Raw genomic sequence first — 18,845 nt, forward strand, 5'->3', positions numbered from 1 at the left:
GACGGCGCCTTAGCGACAGCAATCCTCGCTTGACGGCGAGGAAGTCGGAAGCCGCCGCCGCCGTACCCTCCCCGTCCCCGCCCGCCGGGTACTGTCTGAGGTTGACAGGTCTAGGCGGGGAGGCGGCGGCGGCGGCAGAGCCCGGGCGCCCGAGACGGAGACCCCATGGGGAACGCTCCGAGTCACAGCAGTGAAGACGAAGCGGCAGCCACGGGAGGCGAGAGCTGGGGCCCGCACCCGGACTGGGCCGCGGACTCCCGCATGACCCCGGGCCCGGGCCCTGCCGCCCCGGTGCTGCCACCGGCCTCGGCGCTGCTGGAGCCGGCGCGGCTGCGAGAGGCGGCGGCTGCGCTACGGCCCTCGCCGCCCTGCGAGTCTCTGGTGTCCAGGCACCACGGCGCGCTGTTACGCTGGCTGGAAGAGCGGCTGGGCCGCGGCGAGGAGTCAGTCACCCTGGAGCAGTTCCGGGAACTGCTGGAGGCTCGCGGCGCCGGCTGCTCCGGCGAGCAGTTCGAGGAGGTTAGGGCTGGCTGGCGACTGCGGGATGGGTATTGGGCGGTCGCCTCCAAGGGCGCGAAGAAGTGGTGGGAGGTGGCTTTGGCGTGGGCAAACAGGAACCCGCAGGGTCCGAGAATCGAAGCGGGGACTTACATGGGTTCTTCCATTCTGTTCATGACTGGAGAAGGCTACACACTTATTTAACTTTTATTAGAAATGTGGAAACCCTAGATTCGGCCGTTTTTGCTTTGAAGAACTGAACAAGACCAGATGTCTTTGCATTTTGTTGTAGTACAGAAATTTGTGCAGTTGTCAGACGCCGGGTCACCTGCTCTCTGGAGTTTTCTTATCAGGCTCCAGAGCAGCGGAAGGAGAAGGAAGGTGTAGTGATGAAGGGTGTGGCAGTGAAAAGCATTCTGTTTTATTGGCTGGTGGCGCTTTACGGAGCGCCTTCTGAAGCTGGTGTGGGCACCTAAGAAATGTGGGAGGAGAGTAACATCTACTGGGAAAACACATTCTAAAAGCCATTCTCCTCAAGCAGAAACTTGCATTTCCAAATACACATTTGTGTTTAGATCTTTGAAGAACCATATTTTAGACTAATTTAAACCTCCACAGAACCTAAAACTTAGGAGCAAATACCAGGTTTCCTGTGAATACTTGCAATTACACAGTTTTTGGCATAATTACCAATGATCATTTCTATTAAATCATTAACAGTATGTCGAAAAAATATTGTCCTTGGAAGGGATCTAAGGAATTATCTGTACTGAAAACTTCATTTTAGAGTTAAGAAGAGAGCTGGTCCAAGGTCACTCAGTAAATCATTGGCAAAACTGAGATTGTCACTCAGATTTCTTGGTTTTTGTTTATCTTATCTCCACTACCTTCTTATGACCCTATTTATTTAACTCCACAGTGTTATAACAAAAAGGTGCTTAATTTTTTAAAATGAGTAAGCCATGTAGACTTCTCAGCGTCAATGAAAGGTGAATACAGAAAGCAGTAAACTTTTTCATGGCATTACAGTAAACTACTTGTAATGCCATTAAAAAGTAATGTACACGTTAAAACCAGAGGCTTGTAAAATATTTTAAGAATATTTTCCTCTACATATCCATAATTCAGATAATGTGGTTTGTATGTATCACGTTTTCCTTTTAAAAAGACCTATAAGGCATCTCAACTGTTGAAAATGTTGGTCATTGGTCATATTAAGTGAAGGCCTGCATTTAAAATTTTTTTCTATTACACTTTACACTCAATATTATTTTGTATTAGTTTCAGGTGTACAGCATAATGATTAGGCAGACATATACTTTATAAAGTGTTCTCCCTGACATTTCACATAGTTATTACTCCGTTATTGACTATATTCCCTATGTTGTACTTTGCATACCCATGACTATTCTATAACTGCCAATTTGTACTTCTTAATCCCTTCAACTTTCTTTTAAAAGGTTTTATTTATTTACTTTTAAAGAGAGGGGAAGGGAGGGAGAAAGGGAGAGAAATAACATTGGAGAGATGTATCAATCAGTTGCCTCTTGCATGACCCCAGCTGGGGGCCTGGCCCACAACCCAGACACATGCCCTGACTGGGAATTGAACTGGTGACCTTTCAGATTGCAGGCTGGAGCTCAATCCACTGAGCCACACCAGCCAGGGCTCCTTCAACTTTTCAACCAGTCCTGCAAATCCCCTCCCTGCTGACAACCATCAGCTTGTTCTCTCTATGAGTCTGTTTCAGTTTTGTTTGTTCATTTATTTTGTTCTTTAGATTCCACATATAAGTGAAATCATGTGGTATTTCTCTTCCTCTGTCTGACTTATTTCACTTAGCACAGTACTCTTCAGGTCCATCCATGCTGTTGCAAATAGTAAGATTCCATTCTTTTTTATGGCCAAGTAATATTCCATTGTATATATGGACCACGGCTTTTTTTATCCATAGTCTCTTCATGGGCACTTTGTTTGCTTCCATATCTTGGCTGTTGTAAATAATGCTGCAGTGAACATAGGGATGCATGTATTCTTTTGAGTTTTAGTGTTTTGGGTTTCTTCAAGTATATTCCCAGAAGTGCAATTGCTGAGTCATAGGCAGTTCTATTTTTAATTTTTTGAGAAACTTCTGTACTGTTTTCTGTAGTGGCTGCACCAGTCTGTGTTCCCACCAACAATGCACGAGGGTTTCATTTTCTTCACATCCTTGCCAATACTAGTTATTTGATGATTTAATGCCAATAGCCATTCAGACAGGTGTGAGATGATATCTCATTGTGGTTTTATTTTGCATTTCTCTGAGAAGTAGTGACGTATAGCATCTTTTCATATGTCTATTGGCCATCTGTATGCCCTCTTTGGAGAAGTGTCTATTCAGGGTCTCTGCCCGTTTTTTAATCGGATTGTTAATTTTTTTGGTGTTTTATGAGGTCCATAAATTTTGGATATTAACCCATTATTGGATGTATCATTGCTGAATATCTTCTCCCATTCAGTAGGTTGTTTTTCTATTTTTGTTGCTTGTTTCCTTTGCTCTGCAAAAACTTTTTAGTGTGATGTGGTCCTGTTTGTTTATTTTTTTCCCTTGTCCAAGAAGATACATTAGAAAAATTATTGCTAAATGTCAGAGATTGTATTCCCTGTTTTCTCTCTAGATTTCAAGCCTTACATTTAAGTTTTAAGTCCATTTTAAGTTTATTCTTGTACATGGTGTGAGAAGGTTGTCTAGTTTCTTTTTTTTTTGCATGTATCTGCCCACTTTTCCCAACACCAGTTTATTGAATAGACTGTCTTTGCCCCATTGTAAGTTCTTGCCTCCTTTTTCAAATGTTAATTGACCACATAGGCATGGGTTTATTTCTGGGTGATTCTGTTCCATTGATCTATGTGTCTGTTTTTATGGCAGTACAATGCTGTTTTGATTACTGTATCTTTGTATAGTTTGACATCAGGTAGTGAGACACCTGTAACTTTGTTCTTCTTTCTCAACTTTGCTGTTCCATGCTTTTTTTTTTTTAATTCCAAGAATACCCATAATACTTCTATTCTAGCCCTAGGTATGTAATGAGAAAATGAAGATGTGCAAGAAAACTGTGTGGATCTGATGAAGGAGTTGACACTTTTCAGAACTGTCCAAAAGAGAATGTAGAGAAACAGTGGTTACATTGTGTGACTGACGGAATAGAGCTACAGGTGAAGTTTACAGGAGTCCTGTAATGTAAGGCCAAGAAGTTCTCAAGGTGTGGTCCAGAAATCATGCGAGGGCAATGACGTTATTCATTTGTTCATTGAGCAAATATTTGTTGGCATATACTGAGTGCCAAACACTTGGATGACAGTGCAAGCAGATACTTGCTCTTAAAGAGTATGTAGTATTAAAAGAGATTTATGTTTATCCACCAGTTGGTGAGTATTTTCCTTACACTTTCCCTTAAGTGTAAGAAAAAAAAACCCAGCAAGATTATTTAACCTTATCTAGGAAGTCAAGGAGGACTCATCCAAGAGAGTAATACTTCAGCTCAGATTTGAAGGATGAAAGCTGACAAGCACAGAAGGTGTTAGTAGTGTTTCAGGCAGAGGGAATTGCAAGCATGAGTTCAAAGTCCAGAGAATGGAGAACTGGAAGAATGGTATGATATATTAGGGTCATACAAAACTACTCCAAGGGACAGAAAATACAGTGAAATGGGTTTAAACAATAGAGAAGCTTCTTAACATAAAAGCCTAGGTAGCAGTCCAGGGTTGGTATGGCAGTTTTCACAGACATCAGGGACCTGGCTCTATCCATCCACAACAGTGCTGTCATCCTCCACGGGCACTTTCTACCTAGTGGTAAGAAAGACTCAAACTGTTACATCCCACGTTCCAACAAGCGGGAAAAGGAAGAGGTATGGAAAAGGCCATGGCTCATATCCCATTGCCCCAAATCCAGCCACATAGCTGCAAGGGAGGCCGGAAAAGATCTTCCATGCTCACATTTTCAGCTAAAAACCAGGATTTAAATACCGAGGAAGCAAACAGATATTGGGTTATAATTAGCAGTCTTTTCCTCATGTGGCTTCATCAGAGTGCTGCTAGGGAGAACAAGGTTAGAGAAGTAGATCAAGACCAGATTGTAGGAGTTCTTTGCATCCAGTATTAAATAAGAGTTTGAAAACAGTGGAGATTTAAATAAAGCACTGTGATGGTTGTGGTTGCCTTGTGGGAAAACCAGGTGGAAAGAAGGGCCAGAGTAAGTTAGCAGATCACTTAGGAGAGTATTATGACAGATTTGGGGGTGGGGAGAGTTGGGGCTTGAGTTTTACTAAAATTTGGTGACTATCACTGGTTATCACTGGTTATTTGAAGAGAGTGGTCCTAATTCAAAGTGAAGGCTTAGCCAAGGTTTAAAAACCTAATGATTGGGATCATCTCACAGTGGTTGTCCTGTCCACAGGAAGGGATAATTCTATTAGTGTTATACAAAATAAAGACAGCCGTGTACTTGATTCTGCGCTATAAAAATAAATCTCTCCATGCCCTAGCCAGTGTGGTTTAGTAGGTTGAAGCATCATCCTATAAACTGAAAGGTCTCAGGTTTAATTCCCACTCAGTATACATGCCTAGGTTGTGGGTTTGGTCCCTGGTCGGGGCATGTACAAGAAGACAACCAATTGAAGTTTCTCTATTACATTGATATTTCTCTCCAACCCTCTCTCTCTCTCTCTCTCTCTCCTAAAATTAGTAAGCATATCTTCTGGTGAGGATAAAAAATAATGTCTGTCCTTTCACTTGATTGAGTATACATTTCTCTTAGTTAATTCCACATGTAAGCTTCTCTTCATTCATTAAAAAAAATTACTTATTCATTTCTAGACAAGGGGAAAGGAGGGAGGGAGAGAAACATCAGTGTGTGGTTGCCTCTCGAGAGTCCCCACTGGGGACCTGGCCTGCAACCCAGGCATGTGGCCTGACTGGGAATCGAACCAGTGACCCTTCAGTTCACAGTCTGGTGCTTAATCCATCGAGCCACACCAGCCAGGGCCCTTCATTCATTTTATGAAAGCTAGCACCATAAAACAGGTTATAATTGGTGTACATTCACTGTACATTCTTTATTATTATGATGCTAAACAGTTCTAAGTTTTGCATGTTGGTTCTTTGAGCTCCTAATTTGTGTTGCTTTCTGTGTCCACCCAGCTGTCTCGCTTTCACATTTCTGTGACCATAACTGCTTGAGATGATGTCCTAAAGAAGTTCTTGGAGTTGTTCAAGGACCAAAGTCTGAAATGCTAATATTTTATAGTTCATCATGCCTTTTCTTATGGTGGGTGTGGTCCATGGAGAAGGACTCCGGTTTGCTCACAGGGAGCAATATTTAATTGACTCATATGTAGGAGAAAAATAGAGTTAAATTAAATTCTTATTTGACATCAGAGATAAGAGATTAGATAGTTGTGTTTTTCACATGATATGCTTCCAGAAAATCATGTAGACTCTAGGGCAGAAACAGTGCTTGAACACAAGCTGATAGCAGATAGTTTGAAGGTAGGAATTTAATGTGAATAGGTCTTATTGTATTAATTTGCTAAATTAGCTTTGGTGCCTACTTTGTAAAATTCACTGGGTTGTAAATCCTGAGGGAAGGACCATTTATATTCATTCATTCATTGTCTTAGCACAGTTCCGGCTCATAGCCAACACTTAGTAAGTTTGTACCCCAATAGTGCCTGCAGTTTGATTTAACAGGCTGAATGTGGTGCAGCCCTCATTCTCCATCATTGTATTTTAGTTTCAATCTGTAACCTTTTAATAATAAGACATTTCTTGATGTTGGAGGAAACAGTTAAAATATAATTTTAGCAAAATTTTTAAAAGGCTCTTAGTCACTATTGGGTTTAGAGGAAATTTGGAGAAAAAATACCATGTGGCATTATCATGTTGGAAGTATTAATCAACTAATTTAAAATGGCTCTGAGCTCAAGAACCATGTAAATAGAATTATACAGCTGTAATTGTCTACCCCTTGAAGACACAGTGTGAGAGATGTGTATATTGCACCGTTAAGATGAAGCAGGCTACCAGCACTGCTTACCCTCCACTCAGAGCCCACAGGCTGGCCTCCCTCCCTGTCTGACCTCATCTACCTCTGTCCCCCTGCACAGGCCCTGTGCCTTAGCCAGCAGAATACCTTCCTTGTCCTGTGTGTGGACCTTGCTTTTTTCAGGTCTCCAAGATTCTCTGTCTTGGTACTGTCACCTGGCCAGGGCCGAGCCTTTCTCGTGGCATGATTGAGATAGCTTCTGTGTAGTGGTGTTTCCAGCCACCCCCCTGGAGGTTTTGTTTCCACTTCTGAATGGGTCACTTGGCACTTAGAGCACACTGTCAGATCTTGTTTCACAACTGGGCTGTGAGGCCCCATAACCACCAAGCAGCCCATATTACACCAGCACACTGGAAGTTTTCAGTAAGTGATGGCCATTAATGGTGATGAGGCAGTTTAGAAGAGAAGGATCCCAGGTGATCTGGAGGCTATTTTGGTCCTGAGTGCTTTGCTATCAGGGCAGGGGGAGGCGTGGGGAATGATGGTACTGGCTTCTTTTGGAGAAATTCATGATCCAAGAGAGATATGGAGGAATCATCATATCTCTGTTTTGCCTTTTCCTGATTTCCAAAATGCCACTTCATCATGTCCCGTCTTGCTTTTAGAGTGTCAAATGTTACTCTAACATGTAGGTCTTTCCATTCTTTCCACTCTTATTTCCAATGCTCTTCAGGCAGCCAACTCCATTCATTGTTTCCCATACATGTGGGAGTCTTGTCCTGTGCTCTTTCTCTTCCCTTCAGCCCTTTGCTCTGTCCTAAGCCCTTACACCTTGCAAGGACCACAGAGAAGCATTTAATCGTAGCATGGTGTTTGGGCCAGGCTTCACCAAACCAAGGCTTGAGAGGCTGGAGGAATTTGTCAGGCAAAAGAAGAAAAGAACATTCCATTTGAAAGATACGGCATGTGCAAATATATTGAGGTGAGTGAGAACATGGCAAATTGAGGGAATGATACTCCTTTGCCAGCTAGTCTAGAGTCTGAGTTGTCTGGGACCTTAGTAACCATTGCATGTAACCTGTCCCCCTCCCTTTCTCCAAAAGGGATTCCCTCCTGTAATATCTTGGACACATGTGTAGTTAGCCTGTTAATGGTGTCAGCAAGTTTGCTGTTTTATAAGTCTACCTGTTCTATGGTTCTTCTTTAGACCAAGCTTGAGAATTGGGTCCTGGAGTCAGCCTGACTGAGGGCAAATCCTGCCATGTGACCTTGATTGACTTACCTAACCACGCTGTATTCCAGTTGCCTCACCTATTAAATGAGCATAGTATCTACCTTATGTAGTTGGTATGAAGATTATAAATTAGTTCATGTGAAGCACCCAGAACAGTGCCTTAGTGCTCAATAAATGCTTCTATTAGTAGTGTTATTTTTCCCCACTTTTGTTTTACATGGATTGTTCACTCCATCTTCTGTGTAAGAGCCCTCTCACTACTTCTCTTATACATGGAAGGTGAGACTATCTTACAGATGAGTGAACTGAAGTTGTAAATAGGTAGTGATCCTCTTGGTCAATAAGTGGCAGAACTGGGACTAGATCCAGATCTTTGGATTTCTGGCGGAGCACTGCTACGTTCTCCAAGGTTGAACCAGCATGCAGCCTTTATGTATAAGCCCGGTGCCTTGCATTCCACTGGTCTGAGTGCACAGTCCTGGTCTGTGATGGTGTTGGCACATCTCATCTGTGTGCCACAGTCTTGATCCCAGTCGTGGTTAAGGTACAAAAGGAATGGCCTGAGCCCTGTCTCCTGCTGCCCTCAGACCAAGGCAAATGGGTGGGAATGCACAGTGAGCCAGCCTGCTTTTCCCTCTTCTCTGCAAGGCGGGTCAATGATGCCTTCCTATCTAGACTGTAATAAGAATTCTTTGCAGTTTACTAGGCATAGTCTTCTTTGTGAAACCTTTGGATCCTCACAGCAAGCTATGAAGAAAGGTTGGGTGGAAGAGGAGTTGACACTTAGGCCAAGAGTCTTGTGCCAGGTCCCAAAGTAAGCAGTGAATCTGACCAGATTTCTTCTTAGTAGGCTTATATTATTTCTTTATGAGTGTTCAGGTTCAAGCTTCCTCCATTTCATTCCCTCTGTAGAACAGAAGACTTTAGTTGTCTGTCACCTTCCTGTTCTTGTCCATGGGCCTGCGCATCCCCTGTCCTCCCAGAAAACTGGTTTCAGTTTTTTTGAGATCACTCTCAATAGTTACGTTCTTGTGTAAGTTTTGTTCATAGCTGAGCTGTATAGCTTTCCATGATTACTTTTCCTTTGTTATACATCTGTTTCTTTTCTCAGGAGTTGACCATTGAATCAGTACTTTGCTTTTGCTAATTTTTTTGTCTTTTATCATTAACTTAATTCCAGATTTTCTGCCAGTTGTCTAAAATCTCTTTTTACATGAACATGCAGTATGTTCAATTACATGGGTATTCTAGTAGTTCATCTTCTCAAAGTTAGTTTCCCAGAGCCTTCTGATCTGCTTCGTTCTAAGTTTGTTTTTCTCCAGGTCTGCTGTGCCGGTATCACCTTAGAAGCTCCATTACCTGGGGATTTATTGACTCTTGGTCGGAGCCCACTCTTTCTCTTTCTTGGCGGAGTCCTTCATTCTAGTGGCCATATGCTCTAGTCGTTTTCTGAGTAAGGGAGTGTTGAGTAGTTCATATTCTTTTCAGAACCTCGCATGTAAAGGGACGTTTTGCTCTTCTCTTTCACAGTAATGGTATTGGGCTGAGTATGACTTCTGGATTAGGAGAGCCCCCAGACTGTTGAAGGCACTGATCAATCCCATTGCCTTCTGGTTGCCAGCAGAACTGCTGAGTCAGCCCCATTCCTATTCTTAACTTCTTACATGGAAACTGTCTTCCCTCTGAGAGTAGGAACTTTTCTTTCCTCTGTGTTATGAAATTTCATTATGATGTGCTTTTATCCATAGCGTAGGTTACTTAGCCTCTTCGGTCTTAGAACTCCTGCCCCTCAACATAGGGAAGTTATCTTGAATCATGCTGCTTGTGACATTCTCCCTTCCATTGCCTGTGTTCCCTTCCTCTGGAACTCATTATTTGGATGTTGGACCTCCTGGATGGGTCTCCTGATTTATCTTCTTTTCGACTTTCCCATTTTTCATTGTTTTGTCTTTTTGCTCTACTTTTAGGACACTTCAGTCAACTTTATCTTCTAGCCTCATAAGAATTATCTTCCAAAAAAAAAAGAATTATCTTCCAAAATCTATTGACATTTTCACTTTGCCTTGATATTTTTAATTTTCAAGAGTGTATAAAAATTTTCTGAGTAGCCTGTTTTTAATAATAGTATTCTGTTCTTTCATGGTTGCAATTAACCATGAATTTTTTTAATTAGTGGTAGTAGTGGCTACACAACTCTGAATATACTAAAACAGGGGTCCCCAACCTTGGACTGTGGACCAACACCTGTCTGTGGCGTGTTGTTAGGAACTGTCTGCGAGGGAAGCTCACCTGAGCTCTACCTCCTGTCCCCAGCACCCACTCCCCACAGTAATTTTAAAGTACAGAAACCTGGCAGACAACTATCTTAACCAAGTCATTAAAAGTAACTTCGATAGTAATGGAACAGATCAACTCCTGATATGGTGGGTGTGCTGAGAAGATCCCTGTGTCAGCTCTGCTCCTGCTAGGAATGTGTAGCCTGAATGTGTCCGTGAGGAAGCCAGACACGACCCCAGCCGAGAAATGTGCCACAGAACAGCTGGCCTATAACTCTTCAGGTGTGTCAAGATTATGAGAGACAGTGTAGAAAATCTACTTGACAACTGAAAAAAAAAAAAAAAAAAAAGAAAGGAGACTAAAAAGGCGGATGCTCTACACGTCTGGCTCCTGACCAGCGGAAGTCACTGTGAGATGAGTTGGCGTGGCCCCGTCACGGCAAGCTCCCCAGTGCCGGAATCTGTAGGTGTGTCCTCACGGGCTTCCTGGGTGCGCCAGGGAAGACTTGCCCAGCTCTCACCTGGAGGGTATGAGCCTGGCCGCCAGCATTCTGGGAGCCCCAGGGCAAGGTTGAGTCTCCAATATTTAGCATGTAAACATCAGTCCCCCATTTTCAGGGTAGCAGTCAGTTTCACTGTACCTGGTATTTCCTAGATGAGATGACAAAATTGTACTTACATGCAGAGACGCCCTATATGACTCTCTCTAGAGAGACACTCCCCCCGCCCCACCTCCCTACTTTCTGCCAAGATTGGGAAGAAGATTTGGGAATCTGGGAATCTGTTATTTTTTTCTCTTTAGTGGAAAATCTTAAACACAGGAAAATAGAAATAAGAGTAGCATGAATTCCCACATACTTACCCAGTTTCTACAGTTACCAAAAAAAAGGCCAATTTTATTTCATCTAAACACCACCTACTTTCTCCTCCAAATTGTGTTGAAGCAAATCTTTTCATTCACAAAGAGTTCATTTTATTTCATACATCATTATATATTTCTTTAAGAACTCTTTTCTAAAAAATAGACACAATCTCATTGTCACCCATTTCCCCTCAAAAAACCTTAAGATTAGCATTTGTCCAGTCAGTTCTAACTGCTTTCTAAAATGGACTTTACACCAGTACCTGAACTTTCAGCAGCACCTATTGCTATCAGCCTCTAAGTCTTTTGAAGCCCTGTAGGTAGAGCAGCTTGCTCCTCAACTTTGCCCAGTACAGCTTAGGATTCCATCTTCTTGGGTCAGCCAACTCAATGCTGCTCATCCCCCTGCTTCCTGGCTTCTAAAATTTTGTTGCTATTGCATCATCATCTCTTCTTTGTGCTTGTTCTTTAACATTGCTTTACAACCTTGTCTTGGTGGAACTTCAGGAGGGAGCAGAGGTAAATGCGTTGTTTGGTATGACTTCTTTGAACACTCCTGATGGCTGGTTGTTTAGCTGTTGCACTGAAGCCTTAAGGAATGGAGTGGACATTCCTTCTCAGAGCCTCTAATCCATCTTTATACCCCACTGACAGTATGCAGGTTCACCTTTACGATGAGTTTTTCCCTGACCTCTAGCTAATGACCTTCATTTTAACTGCTCCTTCCCACGACAGCTCAGCAGACAGTTGAAGAGAAGGCTCAGTCACTCCCAGTCTTGTTTTCGCCACACTGAAGATGCCATGGTCCTTTGGCTGTTCCTCACGGGGCAGTTCCTAGTCTCCCCATCATGGTCTCTTTCTTCTACTGTGTCTCATTTCCTTTTGATGTTTAGCTTCCAAACTACCTCAGCCTCCTTGATTGGGTATAGTCAGAAAAGATTGGGATATCTTCTCTCCTTTAGAACATCGTACCTTATTTTTTTTAATATATTTTTTAAGATTTTATTTATTTAACTTTAGAGGGGAAGGGGAAGGAGAGAGGGAGAGAAACATCAATGTATGGTTGCCTCTCGTGGGTCCCCTCCTGGGAGCTGGCCTGCAACCCGGGCATGTGCCCTGACTGGGAACCGAACCATGATCTTTTGGTTCATAGGCCCGCTCTCAATCCACTGAGCTACACCAGCCAGGGCAGAACATCGTACCTTATGGCCCTATTAACTTTTTGTGTTATCTTGTTACCTTGAGTAGAGGCAAAAAGTACTGAAATCTTCTTTCACATGTTGTTTCCAACCTCTGTCCCCCACATCCTGCATTTAGGTCCTTGGTTTTTGGACCCAAACTAAGGGGTTGTCTATGTTCCTATTAAACATTGCATTGTTCAGAGGTCTGTGGTGGAAATAGGGCTATTTGCGTTAGTCATGAAGTCTCAGTGGGACATTTCCATACTTCATGAAGGAGGGAAATAAGGAAAAGGAGTGGGCATTTGAAGGAAAAGAGGGATTACTTAGAAAAGAGGGTAGAAGACTCCTAGTGTTTCCTGATGAGCGATGTTCGTGAGTGTGTGTATAAGCAGAAGGAAAGAAGCCACCAATGAGGGAGGATCTGAGACCTGGGGAGAGGGGAAGTTGCTAAATGAAGGAAGTACAGATGTGAGAGGGAATGGGGTCAGGAGCAATGGAGGGGTGACACCCCTTCTCCTCTCTATTCAGAAAGGAGACGGGACACTTGCACTGCTGCTGTGCTTTCAGTTACGGGGCTCTGGTCACCTCTTACTTAATCCAGTAAGTTTGGTAATGTTTGCTCCACCTTTCAGATCAAGAAGCTGAGGCTTAAGGAGGCAAAGAAATATGTATAAAATCACCTAGCCAGTTAGTGACAGAGCAGAATTCACACTGAATCCCACGCTGTACCCAGTTCCCCAGATGACCCTAACATGCATAGGGAGCAAGTCAGATTATGGTTAAAGGTCACTGAAAACACGGCTGTGACGTAGATAAATCATTAGCTCTCATATGAGAAGAGAAAAGCCCATCTAGAGTGGCAGGGTTACTCTAAGCCAGTTCTCTTTAATTATAGCTTGTATTTGGCACTTTATAACCAGGTGGAAAATTTTGCATTGGTTGCTTTCTTCTGAAATTATTTGGGAGAGGGAAGTATACTCTCTGGAAAGGGAGATGAAATGATAAAATTGTATGTGTATGCAGTAATACTTACATACACACATTTCACAAAGCACAGGGAGTTACCATTCTGAATTTATTTGTAATTTGAATGATATATATGCAATATTCCAACAATAACAATTGTTTTTTAAGACCAGTTGTTTAAGAAAATTGTTATTTATTTCAAAATAATTTTGAAAAAATTATTTTATCAAAATTTGGAGCAGACCTTATTTTCTTGCATCTCTTTTTTGTAGGCTTTTGCCCAGTTTGATGCCGAAGGTGATGGTACAGTTGACGCTGAGAGCATGTTGGAGGCCCTGAAGAATTCCAGTGGAGCTAATCTCCAGGGGGAACTGAGCCACATCATCAGACAACTGCAAGCCTGTTCTCTTGTTCCAGGTAAGTCCCTCATCTGAGTGCCAGATGTTAAAGAGCCCTCTCTTAGAGCCAAAGTGAACTTTGCTGCACTGCGGTTGTAATTAGGTAAGCTGTGGGCACCCTGAAATAAAGGTGCTTGGAAAGGCACATGATCTGAATTAGTGTCCTGTGTGATCATCTCTTTTGTTTCCTGGTATAGTGATGGTTGAGCCATTCTCCCATTTTTATGAACCTTTGTCATGAGATTACCTTTCTTAGTGGATCTCTCTATTCCACTCTCTCAAGAATCCTTTCCTGGTGCCTATTGTGTGTTCTCTTAGCATCCTTTTTTTTTCAACATAGTAGCATTGTAATTAGCTAGTTACTTATTCATTAAATGTCTGTCTTGTCCTTTATACTGTGAGCCCAGTAGGGCAGGGACCTTTTCTTTTGCTTCTGCCATGTCCTCACATTTAGCACTTTTTTGGCACATGGTAGGCTGTTGGTGGTTTTTTTTTTAAGAAAGCTTTCACTCTGAACTTTAAGTAAGAATAAAAATAGCTTGGAATTAAATGATACTTTCTCTACACTGTACGTACAGAAAAACTTTGCCTTTGTTTTTGTATAGTTTCTTTTGGGTGCTCAGAAGACAGAATCATCATAATAAAATTATCTCTCTTTTTCCAGAGAGAAAACAAATTTGAAAGGAAAAATATACTTTGCACACCATCCTTTTAGTCTCAGTCTTGCTTAGTCTCCTGCTTTGTGCACTCAGTGTCATTATACTTGGTGCACAGGGGTGTCAAACTCATTTTCACTGGGGGCCACATCAGCCTTGAGGTTGCCTTCAAAGGGCCTAATGTAATTTTCAGACTGTATAAATGTAACTACTCCTTAACAGTTAAGCAAGAGCTCGGCGCTGCCTCTTGTTTCTGCCTCTGGGTAGAAACAAGGTGCCAGACTGGATAAGTGTGGGATTCGGCCCTTGGGCCTCATGTTTGCCACCAGTGGTGTAGAGCCAAGCTACGGCAGCAGTGGAGGCAGGTGTGATAGAGTCCTAACTGTAAATCGGATTGCTCTTGACCTCTCTGGTGTACTCGGGAGGATATGTTATATCATGTTTATAAAATGTTATATAAGTAAGCTTATACATGTTACCTTTTTTCTCCTCTCGTGGCAGTTAAAATTATGCTTTGTGTAATGGTTAGCTACCTTATATTTTGGCATTTACATGTTATTCCTACTTTTGCATTATCAGCTTGTAGCAGCATCGGGAACTTTATGTGGGCACCTCAAAGAGATGTTTTGGAAGGAGAGGAAAGACCAGGGAATCCACCTACAGATGGTACTCAGTGCACCGTTGCTCTGGGTGACTGTAGGAGGAGGGGGAGACGAGGCTAGAAAAAGTTGGGATCCAGATCCCAAGGCGCTTACATAGCAGGGTCAAAATTTAGGACTTTCTACCTACAGTGTTCTGTCAGCACCAAGTTGAAATTATTGTTTATCATGGTTTTAGGACAGACCTTGGTAAGCTGAGCTCACCTTTCTGATGGGGTTTCAGTTTCATAGTTGGTTTTTCTAACCCAATCTGAAACTTTTTCCTTTTGTATCTCATTGTATTGGTGTTTAGTGTTTAAAAGAGAGACAGCACCTTTAATGAATTCATTGCTCATTTCAACATATGAAGAAGTATTTTCTGTGACAAGGATCAGTCTTTTTTCACACAGGTTCTGAGCAGATCAGTGCAGCATCAGCAGTCTGAGGTTTGGGCATTACTATGGGGATCTGCTAATAAAAGGAAAATTGTGCAAGGAGGGCAAGAGATGGCACAGACTTTTGCATCTTGGGAGGTCAGACCAGTGCCTTCAAGGTTTGTGCAGGGGCCGTAATCAAAATGGGCTGCTTCAAGTACAAAATTTCTTCTTGGCCTCATGTTTAATCTTAAAAGTGAATGTGAGATTTCATCAGCTCTAATATATCTGTTTATTTACACTTAAAACAATTTCTCCTACAGACTTCTGGAGTTTTGCTCTTGGGTGCTGCTTACATGGGTGTGTTCAGTTTGTGAAAGTTCATCAAGTGATACAATTATAGTACACGTACTTTCTGTTACGTATGTTACATTTTATTAGAAAGTTAAAAAAAAGAAAAATTCCCCCGAATCTACAACTGCATCTGAGCTCCCGTCCTGAGAGAGCTGCCATGTTCGTCCTCCCTTCACTTGACCCTAACACTCCTCCTGGGCAGCTCAGTTCAAGGCATGTTATTGTAGGTGTTGGGGGACCATAAACAGATTTAAAACGGGCAGATGTAGTGTATGTAGTGCTTTTGTCAGATTACTTGGGTTAATGGCAGAAAAAGGGTGGTAAGGGGAGCCACTTAGAAAGTCTGGGCAGGTTTGTGAACAGTACGTGGTGCGATCAGAGCCTGGACAGTGGCCAGAGGGAAGGACAGAGGGCGCGGAGTCCAGAGGAGTCACAGTGGAAAGAGAAAACTGGGGTGGCGGGAGGAGCACTGGGAGGCAGTGCAAGGGGATGTTCCCGGCCCCACCCCTTTTTTGGTGTTCTGGTGTGTCTCCCGAGCCTCAGTTTCCTCAGCTGCACAACAAGGCCACCAGTACCTTTGGTGCTTTCCTCGCCCCTCCCCAGCCTTACCGGGAGGGCAAATGAGAGGACGTGCATAGAGCGTCTGATAAACTATAAAATGCCATCAGAAGTTGTGGTCAGGGTAGTGTTCTTATTATTATCATTGTTTTCTTTAGTGTGAAAGCTGTAATGCTTTTGCTCTCAAATATGATAATTACTCCCAGCCCATATTCTATAAGCAAAACTTCTTTAAAAACTTCTAGTTAGTATTTAAATGCTTATAAGTTTTTGTAGTTTGGATTGAAACAAATAGTTGTTGTTCTAAGTCTTCTAAAATTGTATTACATTCAAATGAAATTAATTTTAAAATTGAGATTACTACTAGTTCATTTCTTAAAAACTTGTTTAGATTATGAAATGATTAAAGCGAAAAATATCAATAAAGATTCTTTTTTTAAAATTTTTAGACAGAGGGAAAGGGAAGGAGAAAGAGAGGGAGAGAAACATCAATGTGTGGTTGCCTCTCACATGGCCCCCACTGGGGACCTGACCTACAACCCAGGCATGTGCCCTGACCGGGAATTGAACCGGGACCCTTTGGTTCACAGCCTGTGTTCAGTCCACTGACCTGCACCAGCCAGGGCTCAGTGAAGATTCTTAATGGCTGCTTTTTAATTCAGCCAATTCAGATAGGCCAACCGGGAAGGGGATGTGGAAACTATTTTGGTTGGGTTCCCAAAAATACCAAAAATGGATTTTGTCTGCTTAGGTTTCATAGACATATTTTCGGAGTCCAAGGAAGGCCGAGGTGTTCACGCATCCATGATACTGCGCTTCCTGCATCGCAATCGGCTCTCTAGCGTGGCCATCCCCTACCCCATGCTGGACCACTGCAATAACATGTGCACCATGAGGGCTTCTGTTCTGAAGGAGTCTCTGGACGAGCTGGTACAAAAAGAAAAGGGTACGTGTCTGTGAGGGGTTGTCCTGAAAATGCTTTATCACCGTTTCTTTCAAAAGTAGTGTTTAAAGATGGGATGAACCACTCCTCCCTGCCTTTTTTTCCTTAAAATATAATGGTGACCACTTGTCACATAAGAATATGACCTGCCCTCTCACTCTTTCTTCTCCCTCCTTGCCCCACTTCTCCCTTCTCCTCCCCTCCCTCCCTCCCTCCTTTCCTTCCTTCCTTTTTTCCTTCCTGTTTAACACACTGGTTTCTCATCATTGAGGCAACTTCTTAGGTGTGACTTCAGGGAGGTCTTTTCTCATTATTCTCTCTAATTAATGCCCCCACCCCCCACCATTTCCCATCTCTGGTCACTATCACCTTTGCAGGTGTAATGGTATAAATTGCACTTATTATCTGAAGTGGTAGCATTACTATTTACTTGCATTTTTGTCTGTCTTATTCATTTCATCACCCTTAGCTCCTGGAAGTATCCCTGCTGAATAAATTGTATTCTTTGAGTAGCTGTTGAATAAATGAGGGAAGCCACTATAGACTCACTTAGTGATGACTCAGACACTTAGACTCACAACAAAAGTTGTGATGTGACTAGAGAGGTCTGTGGAACTCAATAGAGTCCAGTAGATGTGGGAATGTAGTACCAGATGTAGTTAGTATTGAAGACCAGATGGCAAGATGAATTAGTAGTGTGTAGGGTGAGGACAATGGGTTAGCCACTGACAAAAAAAATTAAACTAGATTCTTGACCCATTTTATTCACTAAAATAAGTTTCAAATAGATAAAAAAAATTCAACTAAAAAGAAAACTTTAAGAGTATTAGAAGTAAATAGTTCCATGCTATAAAAACTCTAACATGGAAAAACCTTTCTAAGCAATATAGAAAGCTCAGAAACTACAAAAGAAAAGATTAATAAATTAGACTATATGCAAATTTAAAGTTCTGTATAGCAAAACAACAAATGACGTTCTAGGGAACAAAAATACAAGGTCTGTCCAGAAGGTATCCATCCATATAATATGAAAAATAGAGACACTTATTAAAGAGGATACAAGATACAAGAAGCATTGTACATAAGACAGTAATGCCTCAGACCCTTCAAAAAAGGCCTCACACAGTTCTCCCAGTCATTGTCCCATCAGCTGTCCCATTACATTTTCCTGAATCTCATCAATGGTCTGAAATCTCTTCCCTTTCAAAGGTGATTTTAGTTTTGGAAAAAGCCAGGAGTCTCAGAGCACCAAATCTGATCTGTAGTGGGGCTGAGTCACCTGGGTGATTTGATATTCACCAAAAAACTCTGCACAAGACATGATGCACTGGCAGGTACATTGTCATGATGAAGCTACCAATCACCAGTTGTGCATAGCTGCAGCTTTGTGAATCATCTGAGTAGTTTCCGCAGAGGAATGTTCAAGCTTAATGCAAAATTTGGTGCATATTTCTTGCTCTGATCGCTTAGTCATTTTGAATGCAATGGCCACACAGTACACGTGCTCACTCAGTGGCATCCAACTGCCCCCACTGACTAGTACAGTGAAGTTGTTATTGTTCATGCATGTGCATTCCAGTCCACTCTCCTTGGCTGCCAGGTTACACCAGTGTTGTGCAAACCGTTCCCATTATATTAACAATGGCTGGACTTCTTCTGGATAAACCTTGCGTATTTTGTAACATTATGACAGACTCGATTTTTTACTAACACTGACCTTGAGCAATTACTTGACTTTCTGTGCCTTAGTTTCCTCATCTCCAAGATGAATTAATACATAGAACATGTATGAAAAAATGCCCAGGTCACAGTTAACACTCAATAAATATTACCTATTTATTATGTGTGTATATATCCATTATATAATATATGTAAAATATAT

At 42.2% G+C, this 18,845-nt stretch overlaps 1 protein-coding gene across 3 annotated transcripts in view; it reads left to right on the plus strand.

The window, feature by feature from the left end:
• The first annotated feature begins 72 nt into the window (after window positions 1-72).
• ZZEF1 (zinc finger ZZ-type and EF-hand domain containing 1) overlaps window positions 73-18,845 on the plus strand; it is a 111,301-nt gene continuing 92,528 nt past the window's right edge. For all 3 annotated transcript variants that reach the window (XR_008392873.1, XM_053672581.1, XM_037133064.2), the window contains exons 1-3: window positions 73-519; window positions 13,315-13,459; window positions 16,772-16,966. Coding sequence is in view for 2 of the 3 variants with exons in the window: in XM_053672581.1 (XP_053528556.1) it covers window positions 166-519; window positions 13,315-13,459; window positions 16,772-16,966 (694 nt within the window). In the remaining variant the exon portion in view is untranslated. The remainder of the gene's footprint in view (window positions 520-13,314; window positions 13,460-16,771; window positions 16,967-18,845) is intronic.

This window comes from Artibeus jamaicensis, unplaced genomic scaffold (genome assembly GCF_021234435.1).
Source record: "Artibeus jamaicensis isolate MK-2021 breed Jamaican fruit bat unplaced genomic scaffold, CSHL_Jam_final contig_777, whole genome shotgun sequence".
Taxonomy (NCBI): domain Eukaryota; kingdom Metazoa; phylum Chordata; class Mammalia; order Chiroptera; family Phyllostomidae; genus Artibeus; species Artibeus jamaicensis.